Source organism: Pristis pectinata, chromosome 26 (assembly GCF_009764475.1).
Source record: "Pristis pectinata isolate sPriPec2 chromosome 26, sPriPec2.1.pri, whole genome shotgun sequence".
Classification (NCBI taxonomy): Eukaryota; Metazoa; Chordata; class Chondrichthyes; order Rhinopristiformes; family Pristidae; genus Pristis; species Pristis pectinata.
The window spans coordinates 15,916,032-15,942,791 of record NC_067430.1 but is presented as its reverse complement, the minus strand read 5'-3'; the positions used below and the strand labels follow the sequence as shown (position 1 = coordinate 15,942,791).

The following is a 26,760-nucleotide window of genomic DNA, read 5'->3' as shown; positions in this document are numbered from 1 at the left end:
GGCATTGTTCAGGAGGTGTCCAATGTGGGCACTCCAGAATTCTGCTCATGCTGAGACTTCCCTTCCCCACTTCATTTCTTAGAGACCACACAGGTAACATTACTAAATCTTTCATCATGCCCTTCCAGAATGTTTTTTAAAGTAATGTTAATTTGCTTTGGGAGTGGCTGACTAATTGGTTTCTTGGGTACTTTGGGGTGCATTTTGTTAATGAATTGCCTGGCCTCTTCCTATTTACTTGGTTACATGGTTTGATATTTGCCATCTTCCCGTTCCAAAGAGATTTGAAACATCACCACTTCAAGAGTTCCTTCCAAAGCCCCTTCAGGCTCCTAGGATACATAGAATTTGGATCCAGGGCCTTTTCCCCTTCTTGTCCCATTGAGGTCAGAGCCTCCCCATGTTCACTAGTGGGTGGGTCTCGAATGAGGGGAGATAACTAAGGGGTCAGTCGTTCAAAGCTAAGGTACATAGAAATTTCTTCTCGCAGAGGTGGTGAAGCTCTGGAATTCTCTGCTTGTGCAGGTGGTGGAAGCTGGATCATTAGAAGTAAAAGTGGAGCTGAATAACTATTTGATAGATCAAGGAACAGAGTGGTTTGGAGAAATGGGATAGAAGAGGAGTTGAGGCCAGCTTAGATCAACCATGATCATACTGAATGGCAGGGCAGGCTTGAAGGGTCAGATGACCTACTCCTGCTCCTATTTCCTTGTGTTCTTGTGCATTCCCTGTTTAATCAGGAGGACAAGGTCTGCAGATTTTCAGGATGTGCATTTGTCATCAATTCCACTTGGTGACATGTCTAAGAGTCATTTCAGGGTTTCCCCTTCTTCCTATTTGCAACATCACATCTCATTATCCTTCCAATGCCTCAAAAGAGGGTAAGAATCCAACTTAACCTCAAAGATCATCCTTGAGTGTCAAGTATGGTGGGCATCTCATGAACCCGCCCCTTGCTGCAGAGTGGTAGGACCTGGGTCCAGACCCACAAGTGCCTATGGGCCAGGTTTTGATTGCGGTTGTAGGGGTGCCAAGAATGAAGCCTGTGGCTTCCTTTCTGATGGGGAGAGTGAGTCACTTCAGTTGGCAGAACATAGTAGAAAACACAATATGCTGCAACTTGTCATTATATAGATTCCTTTCATAACTGGAATGGAAAACATACTGAACACTCTTTAGCTAATATACAGGTGATGCCATAATTACCCAAAGACTCCTCCAGCTCATTCCATATGGTCTGAGGAAATGATTATTAAGACTCTTTCCCTGACAAGTCACTGAATCAGTGCACACAGGTCAGAAGGAGAGCAGGATTGAATCCAGACCCATGTTGTCAGTTAGTCGCCGAGTTGTGCCAGGCAGGAGTATTATGGTTGGATTCTGTGCTGCTGGGCTGGTGAGGGGAGAACAAGTAAGTGCTCACACAGATTGTTGTCCGGTGCTTCCTCAGGACAAGGATAACCTCAACAAAGTTTTTACCTGAATGTTACGTTTCCAATTGCCCCACAAGCCGTTATTATAAATGCAGAGCAGACATTCTACAAAACCAGCAGCTGCCAACAGTAAGACCTTGTCATTGATGGCACAGCAACAGATTCCTGCTTCTGGGGTTGATTCTGTCCACCTGAGGGGGCTGGGTGAGTGCCAGTTGGGGGGAGGAAGGGAGGAAGCACAGTGGTGCAGCTAGTGCAGCTGCTGCCTCACAGCTCCAGTGACCCAGGTTCAATCCTGACCTCTGGTGCTCTCTCTGTGGATTTTGCACGTTCTCCCTGTGACGCCATGGGTTAATCCCGGAAGCTCCAGTTTCCTCCCACATCCCAAAGACGTGCAGGTTGGTGGGTTAAATGGCGACTATAAATGACCTCTAGTGTAGTGAGAGGATCTGGTGGGCGTTGATGGGAACAGAACCAGAGTGTCACACAGCATGGAAGCTGACCCTTCACTCAACTTGTCCATTCTGACCAAATGGCTGAGCTGAGCTAGTCCTATTTGCCTGGGCTTGACCCATGTCCCTCTAAAGATTTCATATCCATGTACCTGTTGGAATGTCTTTTAAACATTGTAATTGCATGTGCCTCTACCCAGCAGCGCGTGCCTCTACCCGGCAGCTTGTTCCACATACTCACAAAACCTGCCCTTTAGTCCCCTTTAAACCTTTCCCCCATGCCTTCTAGTTTTAGACTCCCCTGTCCTGGGGAAAAAGGCTGTGACCATCCACCTTATCTATGCCCCTTATGATTTTATATACCTCAATAAGGTCACCCCTCAGCCTCCTACACTCTAGGAACGTGGGAAGAAAAAAAAAATCGGAAGTGGTGTAGGATCAACGTAAGTGGGTGCTCGACATTCAGTGGGGACGAGATGGCCCAGAGGGCCTGCTCTGTGTGATGAGGATTCTACAGCTGTGTTACTCGACTGCTCTGGGTCCACCTTCCTTGCTGCCAGGTGACGTGGCAGCTCCTTGAAGCGGGTGGGGATGGGACAGCCCCCAGTATTTTTGTGAAATGGGGTGGGGGGGGGGGGGGAAAGAGAGCCTCTCATTTCAATAGGCACCTGAGCTCAGCCTGAGTGAGGAAAATGCTCCAGCTCCCCCTCCAGGGTGAATCAGGGCAGCAGCTGGTCAGAAGGACACTGAGGCCAACAAGCAGAGAGGCTGGAGAGCCCTGAACTAGGGAGCGCAGTTTCAGGAGTAGGAAGGCGGACATTTAGGAGCAGGAGAAACGTCTCCACATAGAGGGTTGGGAACCCTCAGAGTTCTCCACTCTATGGACCTGTGGGTGACGAGTCATTGCACCCACTTGTACACAGCTGGGAAACTGAGGAACTGGACAGCCAATGGCAAGACAGTGTGGACCAGAGGGACAGGACCAGCCACCAACTTAGTGAATGTTAAAGAAGGTTCAAGGGCCCATTTGGTTGCTCCTGCTCCCAATTCCTACTGTCCTTGCAGGGTCCAGAAAATCACACCTTACCTTGTCCCAGGTTGTTCTACTTCCCTCTTACCAGTCCCCCTCCTTGGAAACCACCTGGAAGGTGGCACGTCAAGGTGACCAGGTCTTCCACTTCCAACAGGTGTCTGCCTCCCACCTACAGTTGGTGGTAAATGCTAGAGAAGCATTTAATGAGCTCCAGTGATTAAAAATGGCCATGGGTTCCTGCCATATCCACTGGGCCTGAGGCAGAATTGACAACCAGTCTCCTGATGGAAACCAGACTGGGTTAAGCTTCACTCTGGGAAATAACCCATGGATCTTTCTGTGTAGGATTTACCCTGCCTCACAACGTCAGCAACCCTGGTTCAATCCTGACCTCCGGTGATGACTTGTGGAGCTCACACAATCCCACTCCAGCTGGATGAGTTTCCACTGGGTGCTCTGGTTTCCTCCCCAGTCCCGTAGTCATGTGGTAGGTTAGTTGGCCACTTTAAATAACCCCTGGTGTAGGTGAGTGCTAGAATCTGGGGGAAGTTGATGACGATGTAAGAAAATATGTGCTTGTGTGGGATTAGTGTAAGTGGGTGGTGCAGGGTACTAGAGGGAATTGTCGGAAGCTCTCTGAGATGAACAGCAGGTTTAAGGCCCCTTCTCTGAATCCTTCTCCACTGCAGGAAACGAGATAGGAGGACTCACTGCTCTTCACAACTGGCTGCCGGCACAGTACTCCCCATACAGCAAACCTGCTACCAGCTGATCACAGGGTAAAGCAGGCTCTTAAACTCAGCCTGTGTCCTACGTGTGTCAAACCAGGGGGCGGAGATGCACCGATGCACCGAACGTCCACCCCACCTCCATCCTGGAAATCAGTCCAGAAAGTAAAAAGCCGCAGATTCCTGAAACCTGAAATAAAGTCAGGAAATGCTGGAAATACTCAGCAGGTCAGGCAGCACAGGTCGATGGTCCTAATGACAGGTCACCTACCTGTAGAATTTATGTATAATTTATATTCTGTGTGTGGTCTATTCCTATGTGCCTGTGATGCTGCTGCAAGCAAGTTTTTCATTGTACCTGTACCTCACTGTACTTGAGCACATGACAATAAACTTGAGTTGACTTGAACCCTGCTTCTCTCTCCACAGATGCCGCCTGCCCTGCTGAGTGTTTCGAACCATTTCCTCTTCCTGCTTCAGATATTCAGTTTCAGAGGTGAATGTGGGACAGTCGATGCAACATCACCTCCTTTATGATATCGCTAAGGCAAGTTCCTCTCCCCCGTCACTTTGTTACCAATCACTCTGCTACAAGCCCCCCACATTCACAGCTTACCTCGTACCATTGCTTTAAATTCACGCATCAGTATCTCCTGAGTGACCGCGGCTCCCGCGGGCCCGGGGGGTCCGGGTGGTCCTGGAGGTCCAGGGGGGCCGGAAAGGCTCGGCTTGGGGGCAAACAAAGAGAAACACTGTTGGAGAACAATGTTGGCTCCGTGAGGAGAAAATGGGTTTAGTTGGGCCAAAAACTATGGTGTTACCTATGTCTGTTTACAAGGGGGCTTTTGACCTGACCCTCTGGGCATGAAACCCCTGGGATCAGGTGAAAGGCTGGACTTCTACCCTGACTGGTGACTGCACAGCACCATTAAGTCAAATCAGGGGTGTGTAAATCCAGCACTGTACTTGATCTCTACAGTTTCACAAAGTTGTCCCCATACCAATCTAAATTGACGATATTCATCTTCATATATTTCTAATTTCGAAAATAGAACACTACAGCACAGTACAGGCCCTTCGACCCACAATGTTGTGCCGACATTTTATCCTGCTCTAAGATCTATCAAACCCTTCCCTCCCACATAGCCCCCTATTTTTCTATCATTCATGTGTATGTCTAAGAGTCTCTTAAATGTCCCTAATGTATCTGCCCCCACAACCTCTGCAGACAGTGTGTTCCACGGACCCACCACTCTCTGTGTAAAAAAACTTACCCTTGACATCCCCCCATACCTTCCTCTAATCACCTTAAAATTATGCCCCCTCGTTTTAGCCATTGTCGCACTGGGAAAAAGTCTCTGACTGTCCACTCGATCTATGCCTCTTATCATCTTGTACACCTCTATCATCACCTCTCATCCTCCTTCTCTCCAAAGAGAAAAGCCCTAGCTCACTCAACCTATCCTCATAAGACATGCTCTCCAATCCAGGCAAATCTCCTCTGCACCCTCTCTAAAGCTTCTACACCCTTTCTATAAATTTATTGTGTTGATCTTCACAATATTAGGAAACCAGTACAAGAACTGTATCCACTGACAGAGCAGTGATCTCTTGATAAAAGCAGCACGTAAGAGACCAAATTTGATCGCCGCTGGGTTTGCTCATTTATCACAGGTCGAGGGCTTATAATTGGTCTGGGCATACTCAGGCTGTGTAGTGAAGAATGACAGAAGATCAGCCAGGGAGCCCCTCTCAAGTGTTATCTAGCCTCTGCTGCTGAATCTTTGGGCTTTGAGCATGGACAAGGGTATGACTGAGTTAAGCTATGTCACTGCGCCAGTGTTCACAGTCATGGCTTACGGTTACTGGGTGTCCAGCGGAGCCATATCCCAGGAGTGAGTCATGATCTGGGCAGGGGGAGAGATGGAAAAAGACTGAAGTTTAAGAAATACCAATACTTTCTTCCGGTTGGACCTGCACTTCTTGTTTTTCTTGGCTCCATCTCGTTGTACAAATTTCATCAGGAAGGAATGCGGATCCACTGGACGATGCTCTCGATTTTCCGGGAGCTAGGAAAAAACAAACTGATTATTCCTCCAGGCACTTTGGGCCACTTGTCTATTACAGTGCCCTAGATTCCCCTCACAAATCAGGGGAATCCTGGCTGTTTGCCGCAAGCACTTGGAACTAATCAAAGATGGAAACTAGCTGAACACCAGTGAACCTTTATATTAACCATGTCATTTAAACCCTGCAAGATAATGTTCCTAAACCTGATGTCTATCTCCGTGCAGCTTTCCACACATTTATGCTCATGAGTTATCTGAAGTATCATTCCCCTTTCACACTGGTCTTCTGCGGAATGGTGAAGCAGGTTGGGCCAATGTCCTCTGGAATTGAGAAGAATGAGAGGTGACCTTATTGAGACGTATGAGATTCTGAGGGGGCTTCACCAGGTGGATCCTGAGATGATGTTTCCCTTCATCTAGAATTAGGGGCATGGTTTCAGAAATAAGGGGGTCACCCATGTCAGACGGAGATGAGGAAGATTACTTCTCTCTTAGGATCGTGAATCTTTGGAACTTGTTACTCCAGAGAGTAGTGATGGATGAATCATTGAATAAGTTCAAGGTTGGTCTACTGTGGAGAAAAGGGTGTGATTCTAATTTCATTTAAAAATAACTTACTGGTTAAATTTAGTTTTACAGTTAAATTCCCTTATTCTTGGGGTTGTAAATGGCAATGATGTAAAATAGTCCTTAGTCTTCTAGGGAATTGAATCGCTGCTAGAAATGGTTAATTGAAATTCAGTGACTTGCAATGTTACCTGGGAATAGAAATCTGTGGTCCCAACTAAAGACAGTGACAGAATGAAATAAATTGATTAAATGAAATGAAATGAAGAAATCATTTTAAGATGTGGGCAGGGCATGTGATGTATTGCAACTGTGGTACGTGGGAGTTGATGGAAATCAATGGCATCCATGGTGGTCATATCTACAACAAGTATCTGCAACTTGAGGACAGCTCAGAGTTGAGCTAGAGTCTGAGATTCGCACAGTGTGATATGACAGGGAGGGAGAGAATTACTGGGACCCTTTGTTCCAGGAGGTGATTGCAATGCTTTGATGGGATAGTGGGGAACTGGATAGTAAAGGAGGACAGGAGGGTGTGACTATGAGAGAGGAGGGTATGGGGACCCAGAGGTAGCACTGGAGGAGCATTGGCCTTTGCACTTGTCCAAGCACAACAGGCACAAGGTTCTTGCAGTCCATATGGACAGGAGCAGAGACTGCAGAGTGGATGAGCAAACCAACCACAGTACTGAGGTACAGGGGCCATTAAATTTGGGGACTTGAAAGGAATGAAGCAATAATAGGAGACAATCGCGTTAGAGTACGAATACTCTTCCTTGTTACCTGCCTGGTGCCACGGTTAAGAACATATCCTCAGAGCAAGAGATCCAGTGGTCAAGATCCATGTGGGAACCACTGACAAATGTAGGATAAGGGAGGAGGTTCTGCTGAAGGATTATCAGCTTCTAGGGCCCAAGTTAAAAAGCAGAAGCTCTGGGTTATTACCCGAGTCACATCAAATTGGCATAGAGTAAGAAAGATTAGAGAAATGAACGCATGCTTCAAAGGTCAGTGTGGGAAAAAATGGGTTTCAATTCATGGGCACTGGCATCTGTATTGGGGAAAAGGGAGTTCTTCTTTGGGACAGGCTTCACTTGAATTAGACTGTGAATATTGAATAACTAGAGCTATAAATAGACTTTAAACTAAACACAATAAAGTTCTGATAATCCGCTCTCTGTGCAGAATTCCTGAAGGTTGCACATCTGGCACACCAGGGGCTGCTGCTCATGCTCCCTTTACACACACTGGGACCAAGCTTCCTGTGCTCTCTTTTAAATTAAGAGGGGAACTGGGTCCCATGCTCCCAATGGACTAGATAAGCAAAATTTTGCAGTAATAGATTGAATTCTTGAAAGAAAGAAATAGTTTCCTAAATCACTATATTGAGGAATGAAAAGCAGATTCCAGATCCAGTGTTGTGTAATGAGAAAGGTTAATCGATGACTTGGTAATCAAGGAGGAACAGTGATCATAATATGATAGCATGTTTCATAGAGATTGAAAATGACTTAGTTCTATCAGAAACTAAGGTCCTGAATGAAGCAAACTCTGAAGACATGATGCACAGATTGGGAAACTACATTAACAGGTTTGACTGTAAACATCCATTGACTAACTTCTAAAGAATGAATACATAGTTTACAAGTAATATATATCCCACCTGGGCAAAAAGAACCAGGTAAAGTGTCCAGCAGTGGGCTTCAAGAGGAGTTAAAGGCAGCATTAAATAAAAAGGAAAGGCTTATAATATTGCCAAATAAAAAACCTGAGGATTGGGAATATTTCAGAGTTTAGCAAAGGAAGACAAAGGCACTGATAAGTAAAGGGAAGCAGAACATAAGAGTAGGCTAGTGAGAAACATAGAAAATATGCCAAAGGAAAAGGATTAGCAGAAGTTAATGTGGGTCCTTTACAAACCGAGCCAGTTGGAGGATAAGGAAATGGCAGAGAAATTAAATAAATATTTTGTGTCTATCCTCGGGGAAAGGGGCACAGAAAATCTGGAAGAAGTAGAGGATTACAAATCTAGAGTGAATGAGAAGCTCGAAGAACTTAGCATTAGTAAAAAAATCAGCAATGGAGAAATTAATGGGACTGGAAGGAAAAATTCCCAGGACCCTGTATCTGGGGGTTTTGTAGAAGGAGGCCATGGAGATGTGGATACACTGATTGTCATCTTCCCAAATTCCACAACTCCTAGAATGGTTCCCACAGACTGGAAGATATCAAATATAAGCCTACTATTTATGAAAGCAAGGAGAGATAACTGAGGACTATGGATGTTAGCCGAAATTTAATAGTGGGGAAAGTGCTGGAACTAAGGAAGTGGTATCAGGACACTTGGAAAAGAATAAAGGAATTAAGTTATTAAAGGGAAATTCTGTTTGACAAATCAATGGGAGTAACTTGAGTTGTAACGAGCAGAATAGATACGGAAGAACCAGTGGATGTGATGAATTTGAACTTTCAGAAGGATTAGAGAAACAAAGGACTGCAGATGCTGGAATCTAGATGAAAAAACAAGATGCTGGAGGATCCCCGACAGATCTGCTCTCCCCACCTCCCCCGCACCTGCCTATCACTATCTCTTAACTGCCTCTACCTATCACCACCTTGTGCCCACCCCGCCTCCCCTCTTTTGTCCGCCTATCACTGCTCTGCTTTTCCCCCCTATATATTGGGCTTCCCCTTTCCCTATCTTCAGTCCTGAGGAAGGGTCCTGACCCAAAACATTGACCACTTGCTTTTCTCCATGGATGCTGCCTGTCCTGCTGAGTTCCTCCAGCATCTTGTTGGACTTTCAGAAGGACTTTGATTAAGTACCACACAGGAGGTTATTAAACAAAGAAGAGCACACAGGATTGGAGGTTAACGTGCTGGCACAGACAGAGGGTAGGAATAAATGGATGAACAGAGAGTAGGAATAAGCAAGTTGGAAGACTGTGGCCAGTCGGCTGCCACAGGGGATTGGTGCAGAGGCCACAACTAGTCACTATCCCCATCAATGATCGGAATATGGGAATCACTGGAGACCATTCCCATCTTGATCAACTGCCCACTCTTAATTTACAAACATAAAGAGCCAAGGTCAGCAGGTTACTGACTGTAAAGTCTTTACTGTCCTCACCTAATGTACACACAGATGCAGTCTTCAGCAGGAATTACCAGATGGCAGAGAGGACCAGAAGCCTCCCTGATCCAAGGGCTGAGGCCAATAACAGAGACCTTACACTGCCCAGCAAAAACTGATCTCCATGGTCGTTCAAACTCCGCATCTCAGTGTGCAAGCAATGATAGACCTCAGCATCAAGAAATAGCATGGGTTTTAAGGAAAGCTCTTCATCTTTTGTAAAGCTCTCTATTGCTGTTTTAAAACGTTATGTCCTGAAAGTGTGTTGTAGATCAAAAAACACCAGATTAAATCCCATTCTAAGGCAGTACAACTTATCATTGTTACAAACCTGAGGTATCATTGATACACAGGTACCAGATCTTACATAACAACAGAATGGGAATCACAGTTGGTTTGGGCCCTGGATGATCATTAGGGAACAAGCCTTGAAGATAAAACATGGTGGGAAACAGTGTCACTGTTAGTAGGAGGATGTAATTGCAGCATGATTTTACAAAGGCAGCTTCCTTTAATACAATTTATAATGACAAAGTTGACACAAAGGAGTGAAGAAAGTGCGGGTGATAACAAGAATAAGGTTCTGGGCAGGAAGAGTGCATGGATGTAATGGGGTAGAAATGTAATCCTTGGTCTTAATCCTGAATGCATGAGGTAGTAGTGGCTGTACATTGGATTCCACTTCTGACATTGGGTTCTTTTGGAGTCAATGGAGCCAAATTTCAGAAGCAGAAGTCAATACACATACACTGCTCTCTGCAGCAATTTGCACATGGACTGGGATAATCTATAATTATAGGATGGACCAACATCCTGCTGAGTTATTGGTAATTGTGGGTAAAAGAAGGAACTGCAGGGGGGCTTCTACCACTGCAGGAGATCCCAAAGCTCTTCCGGTTACTGAAGTATTTCTGACCTGTAATTACTGTTGTGAGGTAAGACATGTGGGAGCCATTGTACCCAGTAGGCTTCCACCTACAGTGATGGAATGAGGAGCAGATAATCTGGTTTTAATAATGGATAAGGATTGGCCAGAACACCGAGATATGACCCCTGCTTCTCCTCAAAGTCACCATGGTTACTGCAGTCACCAGAGAGAATGGAAAGTGCCTGGATTGAACATCTTCTCCAAACAATGGCACATATACCGCAGTGGAGTCCTCCCTCAGTACTGCTAATGCAAACTACCACAAATGCTGCAAATCTGAAGTAAAAACAGAGAATGCTGGAAATACTCAGTGGCTCAGGCAGCATCTGTGAAGAAAAAGAGACAGAGTTAACATTTCAGGTCAGTGACCTTTTAACTCTGACCCTCTCTCCATAAGTGTTGAGCATTGCCAGCATTTTCTGACTTTATTACTAGTACTGCACTGCCGTAGCAGCCAAGATTTATGCATTCGGTTCTAAAGACTGAGGCATAAGCCCAAACCTTCCATCGCAGAGGCAAGAGGACCGTCCTAATACATTGAACAACCAGCTGGCCAAAGGATAATTTCACTAGTTCAGCAGCTCAGGGCAAAAACTCTTTTAAAAGTCACATATTGTTTACAATAAATTCCACGATTTCAAGATTGTACAGCAGCTTTAGATCCATATGCTGATGGTGTAGCAGCCTTTTATACATTTAAATAAGTCTTGAGCCCCAGAGAAGTCATGGGCCTGATTATCTTCCCTGCTGCCTACAGTTTGAATCTGGTCTGTGATTTAACTGGCTGCAGAGCAAGTCTAAGAATGACTGTACAGCCGTTAACCCCTGTAAACGTAGAGAGAGGGATTTATCTTCAAAAAAGTGACAATAAGATGGAAGTTTGTTGTAGGCAGGAAATGCATGCAGCTTCACAATTTCTAATAAAACACAGATAAATGAGCCCTACTATCTTTGTAGTTTCTGTCTGTGATATCTTTGTAGCAACTTTTAGAGAATAAATTCCTTTCAAGGTCTTGAGTTTCTTTTTGAAAGGTTTAAAGAATCCTGTCATGAAATAATTTAACAAAATAATTCAACAAATTTGGAATGAGAGATGATTTTAAAAATATTGCAAATATCCTGTGGAATCTAGATCCTATATGATTAAAAAAGTGACTAGAGCAAGGGAAGAAAATTTCTAGTCATGATTGAGGTACAAAAACCAAGCCTGATCTGTCTAGGACCTAGGAGCTCAAATTCACCCGCTACATTGCTGCCATTTTACAGGCAAGCCATGTTGGCTCATCGTGCACCTGGTGAAGTGGAGAAACTCACATCGGTCGTCTCACCCTGCAACGAGGGTGCCACCTGTTGGCTGACCAAGGACTGGCACTGGCGTCGGAAGTCATGAAGCTGTCCACGCCCTGTTCTTCCACCCTCCGGCCTGGGAGAGGGGGTCTGGAGGGAAAAACCCTTGAGATGGGGAAAAAGGGAGAATAATAAATAAAATAAGGAATAAGTTGATACTTTTTCTTTTTTTTAGAAATCAAACGCCAATATAAAGGGGATGAACCAATATTCTTCTCATTTATATTTGAAATTCAAAAAAAGACAACCTTTTTATTCCAAATATGAGCTTTGTTTAGGGAAGGCCCTGAAAATCTGTGCATTGGCCAAGATAATGACAACTTCCTTTAATTGGACAGATTGCCTGGATTTAAAAAAAGGAGTGGACTCATTGACTGCTGGGTCTCTGCTCTGTGTCCCTTAGACTGCCAACAGTGAGGGCAGTACTACCTCTGCCCTGATATCCATGAAATGTCAGATTGGCACCGTTTAATACAAACTAACCCCATCGTTCCTTGGCCACTATAAAGCAGGCCCAAAGCTCATCCTTGAGGAAGAGGAACCAGCTTTTGAAAGGGCTAGGCTATAAACTTACAAACAAAATATTACTAAAACTAGTTCATGTGTGAGGTGAGCACATGGAATGACCCACTGTTGATTTACTGACTTAACTTCCCACACTGTGATGTGTTAAGTTACAATGTAAACTGCTGTGGATTAAAGGTGCTTGAATGGTAGCTTTTAACAAGCAGTTTGTCGCTGACCATCCATGGTGTATCTCTCGACTATTGACCTCTTACTGATGGCTGCAGACAACTTGAAAAGGACAGACCCCAGAGATAATTGCTAGAAACAAAGAAAAGTGGTTTGCATTAGAACCCTGACCAAATTTGAAAAATACTTGACTGGCAATGAATGGGCTTGATTGTACTTGATTTATGCATTTCTAATAATTTCAACAGTTAAAATCCATGTTTACTTTTAGGCATCAATTTTGATTTTTAACTGTTTGAATTTGCATAAAAATAGGTGTGTGGGTGCATAGATTTTACCAATGCTTAAATGCTTGGGGTAACAATCTATCAAAACGTAAAAAGTATCTATAAATCAATAAACAACTCCTTTCTTTAATTAATTGTTTTCATTTGATAGTAATGATATGATCATAAGAAAAATGAATTCAAAAGTACAAAAAACTTGAGTCTTTTGTTACTGAAGAGCACGTGTTAATGAATTCTGATTAACAACTGTGGAAATATTGTTTATTGATCTGTAAGAGTGAGGTGAGATCAGCATTTATTGATAAAGATCTAATCCTGTCAAGTTTGGTTATAATACGCTTCGGGACATCCCAAGTTGAGAAAGATATTTATACAGTATAAATGCATATTCTTCTTTACATCTCAAGCTGCTAATGAAACCCAGAAGAGGGTTTAAGGAATTGAAGGGAAAGGCTTCTCCTGATCAAAGGGCTAAATGTTCTTCTTTTTCCTAAATAAGCATGGTACGTCACCTGCTTAAACTAATCTTGCCAACATAGTCATTTTGGGCAATGGAGGGAACTCATTTATTTGCTAACACAATTACCCAAGGACGGCATCCAAAAAGGAGATGTCCCACCTTACCACACACAGCCCATCTGTGGCAAAATCACTTGAGGAAAATGAACTAGAGCCTGCCTTCATGCTGGGTTTGCTTTGTAAGTCACCATGACTCTCCTTATTGACTCTAAACTCTCTGATCCTTTGCATCCCAGCCTCCTGATTCTCTGCAGTGCCAGGATGTCTGGAGGTTGATGGCTGATACTGTCCAGCAGGAGCAGGGTTGGAGAGGACACTTCTCTTGCCTGTGAGCAGCTGTCCTTTCTTGAAAAATAGGCTACGGTATGGATGTAACCCAGAAGAGAGAAATCATTCCTTAACATGGAGCGATCATAGATGTGAAGGTAACAAGATATGGGCTGAAATTTCTGCAAGAAAATTAGCAGTTCCACACAGAATTGCCAGTGTTTGTCATGCTACTGTGGACCTCTGCAAACGTGTGTGTACACATACAGAAACCCCAGAGTTCCACGGTTGATCACTGCCTTCATTCTTACTGCAGCCTGATCTTGGACTCCTTGAGTCCGGAGGTGGAGTGTGAGCTGCCTGCAGTTTCCCAGCAGTTACACTGTGTAATCTGCCTGCTGAAACCGTGCCAGTTTACAAGTTTACAGCTGGAACAAGTTCAGCAACTCCATTCATTTTAATGCAGAGGCACAGCTGCAAGTGAGAGATCACAGTTTCAGGTCATTTACAATTTTTTTCTTTAATTAAGTTAAATGTATTTAATTGTTCTTCTATTGTCTTTAAGCATTTAAAGTTTTGTTTACTTTCTAAATTTTTTAAAAAAATAATAGCATGATTGCCTTTTCAATACTTTCTGAATGTTTGTGAATGTCAGAGACATTCAAATCCTTTGACAGCTGAGGATGCAGCTTGACCAGCTGTCGATGTATTTAGGAAGGATTTCTGACTAGAAAGTCCAGCAATGGCCTTACCGATGGAGTGGAGCTGATGACATGGAGGAAGTTCTCACCACCTGGTAGAGCTGCTGCCTCACAGCTCCAGCAACAGAAGTTCAATCCTGACCTCTGGTGCTGTGGAGTTTGCACCTTGTCCTATGGCCACATGGGTTTCCTCCAGGTCTTCCCATTTCCTCCCACACCCAAAAGACGTGCAGGTTGGTAGGTTGATTGGCCACTGTAAATTGCTCCTTGTGCACAGGGGAGTGGTAGAATCTGGGGGGAGGGGAGGTGACGGGAATGTGGAGAGAAAATGGGATCAGTGTTAAGATTGGTGTCGCTGGGTGCTTGATGGCTGCCACAGATCTGGTGTGCTGCAGGACCTGTTCCTGCACTGGATGACTCTATGACTAATACATATCCTACCAGTGCCCTTTCACAAGCTCACCAATTCACAGCCAGGAAAATCGCACAGAGAAAATGTTTAGGTTGTGAGAAGTATTGAAGTAATGTGCATTGTTGGTAATTTGCAGAAGGTGAATTAATATAATGGGAGCAAGCTGTTGAAAATAAGAAGCACAATTATTATAACGTACAGCTACAAAGTGTAACTGCCACCTGTGGTCTAGGCTGCTGTTCTTCAGCCACCCATTTCTGGCACTAGATAACTGAGTGAGGCTGCTGGATTTGGAACTCACTGGCAGCACAGCACCTTCCCACTGGCCTTGGCTCTCCTTTATGGACGTCCTCCTCTCCTGGCCTAAAGGCTGGGTTCTCATTGGCCAGATTTTAAACAATCAACTGGAATGCAAGTACATTTGGAGCCCTGTCCTGGTTATTGCAGTGAAAAACCTTTGTGACTCAAATTGGTGGAAGGAAAGAAAGAAACTAATGCTTTGCAGATGTGATAGGCGGATGATGTCCCACTCCATGGCGCTATAATACAAAGGTACCAGAATACTCTGTCCCTGATTTATTTTAATCACACTAATAGGTGGCTTCAGTATGCTTGGCACTTAATTGCCAAGCAGATTCTCATCAGCATATGGAAACAGGGATCAGTGTGAAAGAAAACTCACCTTGCATCATCCAAAAGAACAAGGAGCATTGCTATGGACTAACGTCACTGTGCTTGCCATCAGTTACCAGCCCTGATATGTACTCTCAGTGAAAGGCCAGCTTCATTCCTGAGTACCTGAAGTTTAAGACTTCTGAAGATCCTAAGTCCTGAATGCTTATTTCTGGTACAATTTTCACAATGTGCTTCCTCACCTTGCATTAATATACAGACAATACAAAATTAGTCCTAGCAAATTGCTTTACAAAGTTGTTACATTCATAAACCATGAATGAAGGACTAGGGGTAAAAATAATAAACCAGAAGGATATCAAGAAATATGGGAAACACTCAGCAAGTTAGGCAGCATTGGTAGTGACAGAGAGATGGAGCTTGTCGCTGATCTTTCATCAGATTGCTGAGTATTTCCAACACTTTATTTTAGATTTCTAGCATCTGTAGGACTGTGCCTGTGAATAAACTGTCAGGATACTCGATCAAAGCAAAAGTTATAGCTGCCTCTCCTTCTGTCAGAGTTGACTCCCCCTCCAATTACATTGTCATAAGGATGACCCCAATCCACAAGGCAACGAAGGTCACACACAGAACTTTTACTGTGAGCCCAGACATATAGGCCTTCATCTCCAAGGTGATTGCAGTCTCACAGCTAAATGGAAAACACATGCCATGTGAACATTTTACCATAATCCCCTTTATTACAGCCGTTTAATGTAAGCAATCCATGTTACACTGTAAGCAGGCAAACAGCAAGGTGTGAAACTCACTGCACATGTTCCTTCCTGTACAGAAAAGGTGCAACAAGCATTCCAATTATGTTGGCGTTGTAGTTTGGAGTCTGTCACCACAGAAACAGAATTATCGTGCTTGAGGCAGTCTACTCATTGCTGAAAGACTTACTACAATATTATTCAGTGTATCCGTATATGAAAGTTTTATTCCGTGAGACTAGAATTAAATAGGCTGCTAATTCATCACATCATTGGCAGATGTCTACATTGAAAGAGTCCACGAGCAAATCTCTACAACATGTGCCAATTAGATGTTACTCTGCAGAGAAACAGAACATGTAAACACGTAACACGGAAGCAGCGAGGGCAGCAGAAGGATGCCCAGTGTCCTCACTTCTATTTTTAGCGCCAGTTCTCTCAACAAAATAATTATATTAATGAAGGGAATGGTGTTAGATTGTCACCTGGCTTATACTTTGAATGGTCGGACACTTTACCATATCAAAGCCAAAAATAGATAAACTATCACTTATGTGGAGGTATTAAAAGGGAGTTTACATGGACGTCTCTGGAGATTTTGGGTCAAATATTTAATCAACTGGCATCATCAAGTCAATATCACAGGCACAGTGGTGTCCTGGATAAAGCCAGAATCATAAGTAACATACTCAAGATGGCATGATCTGTTGGGACATGCCAGGCTTCAGTCACCAACCAACATATACATACAACAGAGATTATTTTGTTCAGAGGTTTATACCAGGTCTATCTCACATTCTCTTAGAAAGCGAAAAGGTCTTTCCAAAGCCAGCAGCCCATTATCCTTTCATACTGGGATGAAAGGATCTTTTCCAAGATCTTATCTCCCTGATTGAATGATTTGGTCTCCAAATTAACCTAGACCTTGACCAAATGAAGTTCACTGATTGAAAAACTATCACACCCACTCAATTTATCAAATTCAGGCTGGTTCGCTCCCAAATGGCTTTTGATAAAAGCAGAGCAGCCTCTACTTAATGTGATGCTGGAACCCAGCCATGTTCTACTCACAGCTTCCTCCGCAGTCACTGGCGGAGTTGCTTCTTCCTCAGTTAAATAATTCTGAGTACCCTGTCCCTATGCCTTTAATTCTCACCTGGAGCTTATGTCCTAACTTTTTAACCTCAATTTAGATACCACAGTTGCAAGCACCTTTCTTAGCTCTTCTTACCACTTGTAATTATCTACGTACCAGAACCTACCAGCCTCTCTGCTCCTCTTAAAGCATTTCCACATGTTGCATTAACTCTTTCCTTATTCATCCTCAAAAACGTGTCATCTCTCATTTTTTCACATTAAATTTCATCCGGTATTTGTTTGCCCAATCTACAAACATCATCCCTATGTCCCACTGGAGACAACTGCAGCCCTTCTCAGAAACAGCCAACCCTCTCATTTTGTATTACCTCAACATTGACATTTTAGCCCTGCCCTAAACACACACACACACACACACACACACACACACACACACACACACACACACACACACGACTCCACTCTGGCTGAGGTATATTGCAGTAAGGATAATGAAGGACAAAGATGCATGGAGACCTTAAGCATTCCCTCTCGCATTACTGGAACTCAGTGATCTCTGCACCTTGGAAGGAAACATCAACTGATGCTCATAAACACCAGCAGCTCCAGATCCCCTAAGCATCACATGTCAGCATTTCTTCATTGTCACTGGTTCCAAATCCTGGCTGAAACTCCCCACAGTTACACAGACTTCAGTACTTGACGAATGACAGCTCACTGCAACCTTCTCCAGAGAGACTGGGAAAGGGCAATAAATGCCAACATTCCTGCTGATGCCCACCTCCCAAGGAATGGGTCGCAGAAATGATACTGTGCTGTCTGTGGGCAGTGCCAATAAACTGAAAATTAATAACAATTGGACTCCATTTGAAATTTTCAAAAATGGCCGACTGTAGCAGAGCCAGGAAAGTTAACTTTCAAAAATTTAATGAGATCCATTTGTGCACTAACATTGTGTGATACAAGGTTGTTTTTCGAGTAACACTGCAGAGCCACCCCACCCAACCTGCACCATCCTGCCATTTGCTCCTTACTGCATCTTTGGTTTTGTTTCCATTTGTTTCTCAGGATGCAGGTGTCATTGGCAAGGCCAACATTAATCGTCCGTCCCTGAGAAGGTGGTGGTGCCCTCCTGGTGAAGGTACTCCCACAGTGCTGCTTGGTAGGGACTGTGATATTTAGACCCCGTGACACTGAAGAAAGGTGATATATTTCCAAGTCAGGATGGTCTGTGACTCAAAGAGAAACCTGAAAGTGTTAGTGTTCTCATTTGTTTGCTGTCATGGGTCTGGGGAGGTTGCTGTCAAAGTAGCCCAGGCAATGAAATGCCATGTCTTTTGTAGACGGTACACACTAGAGTCACTATGTGCCTGCGATGTATTGAATGGTGGTCAATGGGATGCTACCCTGCTTTGTTCTGGATGGTGCCAAGCTTCTTGAGTATCACTGGAGCTCCACACGTCCAGGCAAGTGGCAAATATTCCATCATGCTCCTGACTTGTGGAAAGGCTTCAGGAGATGAGTCACTCACCACAGGGTAACCAGTCTCTGACCTGCTCTTGTAGACAACAGATGTGACTTTTCCCAGATAAGTTTCTGGTAAAGACTAACCCCCAGGGTATTGGTTCTTGGCTCTGGTTATGCCATTGAATGCCAAAGCTAAGTTGTTACTCTCTCTCTCTCTCTCTCTCTCTCTCTCATTGCATTTGATCATTGGGATATTTTTGCAGCACAACTGTTGTTTGGCACCTATCAGCTCTTGCCTTTCTCAGGCATGGGCACATCAAGCCATATCTGTGGAGAGAGGACTGAGTTAATGCTTCATGTCTGAAGCTGTAGGTTCTGATGAAAGGTCATCAACCTGAAGCATTAATGTTTGTTTCTCCCACAGATTCTGCCTGACTTACTGAGTCCCTCCAACATTTTCTGCTTTCATTTCAGGTTCAATCATCATGTAGGTTCACTCACTACTTGCCACAGACCTAATCTGGCAAGTACATTGTTCAGGACTCAGCCAGCTTGATCATTGCTGGTGTTACCAAGTCACTCTTGGTGATGGACGTTGAAGTCCCCATCCAGACTTGCTACTGTCAGTGCTTCTTCCATGTGTTTATCAACATGAAGGAACAGTTGTGGGAGAGGATGGTAAGAGGGTTCCTTCCCATGGGGCGTCCAGGGTCAGGTATCAATGTCAAAGACTCCCAGGTCTACCCCCTCCTGATGGTACACTATTGTACTGTCACCTTTGTCCTTGGTCTACCAGCTTGGCTGTGCTCCATAAAGGCAACCCCTTGCTCTGCTGCTACCAGGCACCTTGGGAATTTCAGCCCATTTGCTTCTGTGGATGGAAAATGATGGACAGATTGTCCTCAACTACCTACAATGCATTCCCTGAGAGGACCATAAGACTGCTGGATCACAGAACACACACTTGAATTCCCAATGTTGAACACAAGTAGGAGCAGGAGGAGGCCATTCGGCCCCTTGAATGACCCTACTGAACTGTCTTCTATTGGCTGGGTGTCTGATGTATCACTTCCATCCCACCAATATGCTAAGATGCTGATTATATTATGCATTTCCATTTAGTTTTTGTTATTTTTGGGAATTGTATTTCTTAATTGCTCGGTTCTAAAGAAATGCAGCAGAATGAAAAATCCAAGCTGATCCACCTCTTCTTCAGCCGAAGGAAGAGCCCCTTCCCAGCTCAAATGTGTAATCTATCGCCTGTTGTATATCTGTGACCCAACCACGTGGAATGGGTGTCCATGCTGAGTGTGTACAACTCGTAAATCTTCATCGGAAGAGAACAGACACACAGGTTCTCTAAATCCCTCCTACCAAAAGACATCATCCAAGCCAATAGCCATCAACAGCAATAACTTGAACCCAAACGACACACTCAAAGTGATCTGGCTATCTCCTTGCCTGAATCCATCACGAATACCTGCCAAAGAAGGTAATTCTCCATTCATTCTCCTCTTAAATGTCAAAACTATCACACTCCCCTCATCAAATCGACAAAATTCTTCTGAAATGCATTGATATAAATACTTCCTTCCTAAAGTAACCTAACATTGTCTATTTTTAATTACAAGAACTGAAATGCCTAAATAAAAATAGTTGCTTTAAAGGTCAATACTTCAAGGTGCTTTGGATGACTTTAATGAGTGCATACAGGGGTGGTTACTGCGATACCAGATACATATTCCCCTGACCCATACAAACAGCCTGTTTTACAACCAAGTCTAGATTCCCTAAAAGACAAATCATGATTTACCTGTGACCTAATTTAGAAATTAAAGGAAATAGTCAAATCCATCTCACATTGGCAGTCACCTTGTACTGACAGACGTATTTCATACTGATACACTCATCTTGTACCAATGCAACCAACTCACCCTGACACTTCTATTTCATACATTGAGATAACTTTCTCACACTTGGATATCCATACTGACACACCCATCTCACACTGACACATCAACCCCATTCAGTCATCTTTACTGGCATCTCCATTCCACACAAACATGCCTACTTTGTACTTACACATCCATCTGTATAGACACACCCATCTCATACTGACACACCCATCTCATACTGATTCATCTATCCCATATGGATACCTTCAACTGATCATTTATCTCCTACTGACATACTCATCTTGTATTGACACACCATCTCATAAACAAATACCCACCCAGTACTGGCACTCTCTCAGATATGCATGTCCACATCAAACTTAAGGACGAATATCAAGATAAAATTAAACAGAATCAACACACATGGCAGATTACAGAAAAAGAATAAATGATTTCTCACTTGTTCTTTAATTCAATTTTAAAAGCAGCAAATGTCACAGAGCACCCCAAACCTTAATTTGGATCATTCAGCTGTGAGAAGAAACTGGCCACAGTTTGAACATTTTATGTTGTGCCAGATATTTGCTACTGAAACTTTGATGGTGTGTCCTGCTTATGGGCTTTCACGGCCAAAATGATACAAAGGTCAGAATATGTACAGCTGAGAAGATTCAATCAAAATCGTATTTTTAAAGCAGATAAATTAACCTGACAGTGTTGCCTGGAACATGTGCAACACAAGGCAACTTTCATACTGAACAAGCTGAAGTATGCGTTCAACAACGTACAACCAAAATGACTCAACAACATGGGCTTTGCAATAAACATAAGTAGAACACCCAAACTAAAGTGACCTGTCCTCTTTTATAGTGACCTCAACAAATGAAACAAGGATTTCAGTACGTTTCCATTGAGTGGTTCCACGCGTGATCAATTATTAATATTTTGCCGATATCTTAAACTAATGCCCTCTACTTCCTGACTTACCAACTGGTGGAAATAGCTTTCTTCTGATTTACCTTTTAAATTCTTCCTTTCCAATCATGAATCATTCATTGTAAGGTGATACATGCTGCCAGCATTATACAAATCTAAAGTACATGTTCCCTCCAACAGCAAAGAACATCAACATAGTGCAGATACAATAGGTTGCAGGGTAATTGGTAAGATGTTCAGGGACATCTTGAAGTAGCATCACTGGGCAGATCGGAGGGCATTCTAAACAGACACCATGGTCTCCCAGATCAGCTTTTGTAGGCTTCATAAGAAGGACATCAAAATGGAACAAGCGTGGAGTATTGAAGAAAGACATTGCACACACACACACACACACACACACACACACACACGTATGGATGAGACGGGTGTGTCAGTATGAAGGAGTTACTAGTTAGTCCACATTCAGCTAATCAACTAGGCAAGAGAACAATAAGGAACCAAATGAATAACCTTAGCTAAAGAAACGAGGGAAGCTCACATGGAAGGGGTGATTACTGAGGAGTATCTTCCACCCAGCGAGTGGCCTAGGTCAAACCACAACCGACATAACATTTCGAACCATAAAACATCTTCAACCAGCGAACACAGAGTTCCACAAGCAAGTTATTGAGCCAGGGCAACAAGATCATTCACGAAATGAAAGGGGTGGATAAGCTCACTGACTGAAAGGGAATTCACATGAGAGGCAGTCATATTCGGACAGAGCGGTAATGTGTTCATTCCTGCTTGTACCACCCCTTTGAGCAGTGAGTAGGTTCAGGTTGTGATAGCACAGTGAAAATAGCCGCCACTTACGAATGCTGCTCAGGATAGTCCTAGGGTTAGGAGCTGTATTTAATTTCTTTTTTTTTTAAATCGACATAGGTTTAAAATGTCTGCTTCCTTGTGTTGAAAGAATAAGTATGTAAAAAGATCTTTCTGAAGATTCCCGAGTTCTTGCTGGTCAGTGAGGATCATTCAGGCAAAAGAGCTTCGTGAGCATGTGATGCATATTTCATGTAAACTCCTTACTTAATGATACAGCTCGAAACAAAATTCTGTCACTGAAGGACATGGGAAAACTTGTCTATTAACATTCACAGCGCCAGTTGGCAGTACTACATCATCCTTGCCAACTAACTCCTGCCAAGAGATTACTGAAATTCCAAGAGACCAGTCTAACTGTGGAGAAAGGATGGTGAGAGTTCTATTAAACTGTATAAGTCCCAGTTTGCTTATCAGCCAGTATTAATTCAATTTGCTTTATTTCAGAATGCCAATTTTCTTTGGCTTAATGTATGAGGAGTGTTTGATGGCTCTGGGTTTGTACTTGATTGAGTTCAGAAGAATGAGAGGGGAGTTCTCATTGAAACGTACTGAATACTGAAAGGACTGGATAGAGTGGATGTGGAGAGGATGTTTCCATTAGTGGGAGAGTCTAGGATCCGAGGGCACAGCCTCAGAATAAAGGGATGTCCCTTTAGAACTGAGATGGGAGGAACTTCTTCAGCCAGAGGGTGGTGAATCTGTGGAATTCGTTGCACAGAGGGCTGTGGAGGCAAAGTCACTGGGTGTATTTAAGGCAGAGATTGATAGATTCCTGATTGGTAAGGGGGGGTTAAGGGTTATGGGGAGAAGGTGGGAGAATGGGGTTGAAAAAAAGTCAGCCATGATTGAATGGCAGAGCAGACTCAATGGGCTGAATGGCCTAATTCTGCTCCTGTATCTTGTGGTTTTATGGCTTATGGTCTTTGCAACTCTTTGCCTGGACATGGGAACAACTGCAGCATCCACAGTGTCAAGCTCCATCTGCCTCAGTGTTACCAACACGGTCCAGTCACTGGATGGATCTAATACAGGAAGGGTCTTGCACTGGGAACCAAAGCCAAGAGGCGGAGTAGCCCTGGAGGTGCTCTGGTTGCTGTTGAAGAACAAAACCAGAGGGCCTCAAGAACTGAACAGCAAGTTTTTAAAAAAATACTTGTGTTTTGTTGACCTTACTGCCGTCAGACTCTCTGATGTGGGGTCAGGCTCCCAACATTAGTTCCCCAACAGCTGATGACCCTGGATTGCACACTGAAAGTCAAGCCCCCATCTGACTCCTTTCCATGAATATAAAAATCATAGGACTTTACGCCACAGAAGCAGAGCATTTGGCTCACTGTGAATTTGCCAGCCAGAAGTCTACTTCGATTAAATACCAGATGAGTGTGTGAATCCTCTGGATTGTGGAAGGCAATTTGTCCACGTTATCCTAAGGCTCGAAATCAAGAAATGACATTCCTCTCAAACAATGGTCAGAAAAATCAAACGCTATAACTTTGTCTAATTTTGGGAATAAATTTGCTTACATTAGTGGGATATATAAACAGCTCCATCTCCCAGATGTTTGGCTTACTAAATTGCTCTCTGACATTCATGATGTGCTACGTTAGCACGCAATCCAACTTGGGGGAGGTGTGTGGTATCATTGCTGTCATTAGCTTTAAAAAAATCCTCTCTATCCCAGGAATTAAGTAAAGAATATCAGTCATTCAAGGGTAGCTGAAGGTGACGAACATTCATCTGCTGGCCCTGGTATACCACATATTTTTCCAGACCACCTCCATGAGACAGAAAGGAAACTATAACACTTGGTAACATGTATGGCCTAAAATTACATGAAATTCTTGCTGCTACTATGCCCGTTGCTCTGTATCTTAATGGCAATACCAATCTCCACAACACATGGTAACAGCTAAAGAAGTTCTTGTCAATGGGAGACTGTTTTCTTCTTATGAGTTCTTCAAGTTATTTTGCTCTTTAACTGTTAGATGGGAGACACAATGGAACCCACTGTTCAGCTTTAACTGGGTCGGATAAAGCCTTTGTCCTGTTCCTGCCATCCCTGAACCGATTGGTAAGTGACAAGTCTGCAAGCCTCTGAAAGTCCTCCTCCTCATGAATCAACCACACACAGTATTTCTCCAACAGCTTTGATGACCATCCCCACTGTCAAAAACTTGTAATCTTTGAGGTGAAGTTTTCACTTTGGGGAGATCATAAAATTGTACTCATGATGTGCTTTGGCATTGCACTGAATAGTTTATCCTTCTGGTTTTAGTTCAAATTAATTTGTTTCTCACAAGTACCCAAATCTTCAATTAACCAAATTTCAAATCTTCCATTAAATAACATCATTAGGCAGAATAATAGATCATTTTACTTTCTCATGAAAAACACTCCTTGAAGGATTTAAGAGTATACAACAAGGGACAGTTTTATTAATGCTTCCGAAAATTGGGTTACCAACAAAAGATGTTTTAGTAAGAGTATCTAATGCTCCACCTGATTTTAAAATGGGAAATGCCTTCAGAAAACTATATTTAATCATTACTCACTGCACTGCTGGATTTTGATCAGTTTTCTCCAAAGACAATAAAAAATCGGAACGTTAGCCCCTAGTGCCTGAGCTTCCAAGAAAACAAGGGGATTTTGGAAGGGGCTTCCCGACTCAGGGTAATGTGAAAATTCAGAAGGTTGCACTTCTATGACAATAGCACTGGACTGGAATCAACGGGTAATTTCCCCTGTCAATCAACCTGATCAAAATGCTTCCGGAGACTGAGGCTGAATTTCATGCACAGAATTGATGCACAGCTATCCTCCACTCACTGCATTTTTCTGGAGAGATGATCCCGCGTTTATTGGGAGAAGTTGCTGTAATCTCCCTGTCTCTTCAGCTCATTAAGCAGGAAGTTTGCTGTGCAACTGATTTTTGTTTTGCAGCAAATAAAGTGCCCCGTAGCGCCTCCAACGAACTGTCTGAACTCGGAATTTCGGCGTGGTTGGTTTAGTAGGCGGGCCGAGTCCAAAACCAAAAGAATCCTGCACCAGCGTAAAAGAAGGCAGAAAGCACAACCTTTTTGTTTGCAGTTTTTGCGATGGTTTGGCCGACTCCGCCCGAAGTTAGGCTGCTAACACCGACGGTCACAGGGAGAAAGCCAAGGCTCCTTGTCCCAGTGGTCGGACGCAGTCCTGCTTTCACTGGGTACTACTGTGCTGTCACAGAGACGCGGAAGTGTAAACCCTCCGGAGATCTGCAGCTCAGGACACGCCTACAACCTACAACGCAGAAGCCCATTCCCAATCCTGCCTTTCCCGACTTTAGACCGCTCTCGGCAGCTGATTTTCCGCATCCCGTCCGCCTGCTCTCTCCACACCCACAGATTCACCATGCATCGCCATCAGTGGGAACGCATTCACATTCTAATAACTGCTCCCCAAAAGAACCCAATCGCCCTTTTGTGGATCGAGGTCCTACTCTGAGATCTTCCACTCCAGCCCCCAAGGGGGTCCGTGCTGATCCCACTCACCATTTGAACAGCACCCAAGCTAAAGGGAGTCACTCATAACCCACACCACCGAATCTCATCGTTATCATGTTAAAGCAGCTTATCATTTCCTCCACACTGTTGTATCTCTGCTGCACCTTCTGACTTGGGTTGGGCTACGAATGTCACCAAACGCTCGATAGCATGCAAACAATTCTTATGTTATTAAATGACAGCATGCAAAAATGTGAACAGGATCGGGTGAGTAAATCCAGCCGACGAGACCAGGTAATGAGTTTGGCAGCTCTACTCACCTCCTCGCTGTTGCTGAGTGTGGTGTTGTAGGGCTCGGTGTGCTGGTTTATCCTCGGCGATCTCTTGGCAGTCGCTTGCCTGTACACGGCGAGCTGATGCCACAGGATGGTGGTCACGATCGCCACTCTCCAGCCTCTCATCGTCAGCGCAGCGCCTTGGAAAACGAACGCCAAGAAGGTGGTGAGGAGGGTGCAGTGCACTGAATGCCAGAACTGCTCAGAGATGTGCCGCGCTCACACGTGGGTGAATCGGAGGCATCGGATGGGTCCGCCAGGAAAACACCAGCTCACGGCGAGTCGACCTTAGGAAACCAACGCCAAAAAAAAATAAACGCTGTTTTTAAGGGAAATGTTGGAGTTTTTAAAAAATATTGTGGATGGGGGGAAAAGTAAAAGGTGCTGGATTAATCCCGGGTCGCAAAACCCGGGTCAGTTGTAGAGTCTCCAGAGGCTACAGCTGCAGCATTGCTGAGTGGCTGCCCGCTCTCCCGCCAGTTAGTGTCGCCAGCAGAGTGCGGATGTCCCCGCTCTTGCGGACTGAAGACACCCCTCGGGGAACATTCCCCCCGCAGCTGAAACCCCGCACCTTTATCGAGCCCGGGCTCGGTGCCTTTAATCCTGAACACTTTCCAATCCTGGTTAAAGAGGAGGGAGGGGGAGTTTGTTTAGAGTAATAATCTGCCTGCGAACATTAATCCTCCTTTCAAAGGAATTTGACCATCAGATGTGAAGGATCGG

General features: G+C 44.0%; 1 protein-coding gene across 5 annotated transcripts in view; it reads right to left on the bottom strand.

The window, feature by feature from the left end:
* The window catches only part of c1qtnf12 (C1q and TNF related 12), a 55,119-nt gene extending 28,359 nt beyond the window's left edge, over positions 1-26,760 (bottom strand). The window contains exons 1-5 of one of the 5 annotated variants that reach the window (XM_052039532.1): positions 26,609-26,760; positions 26,023-26,324; positions 11,658-11,795; positions 5,599-5,715; positions 4,263-4,374 (exon numbers count right to left, since the gene is read on the bottom strand). In XM_052039532.1, coding sequence (XP_051895492.1) covers positions 4,263-4,374; positions 5,599-5,715; positions 11,658-11,795; positions 26,023-26,163 — 508 coding nt within the window. In that variant the 5' untranslated portion in view covers positions 26,164-26,324; positions 26,609-26,760. The other 4 variants (XM_052039531.1, XM_052039533.1, XM_052039534.1 and 1 more) reach the window with 4 other exon arrangements.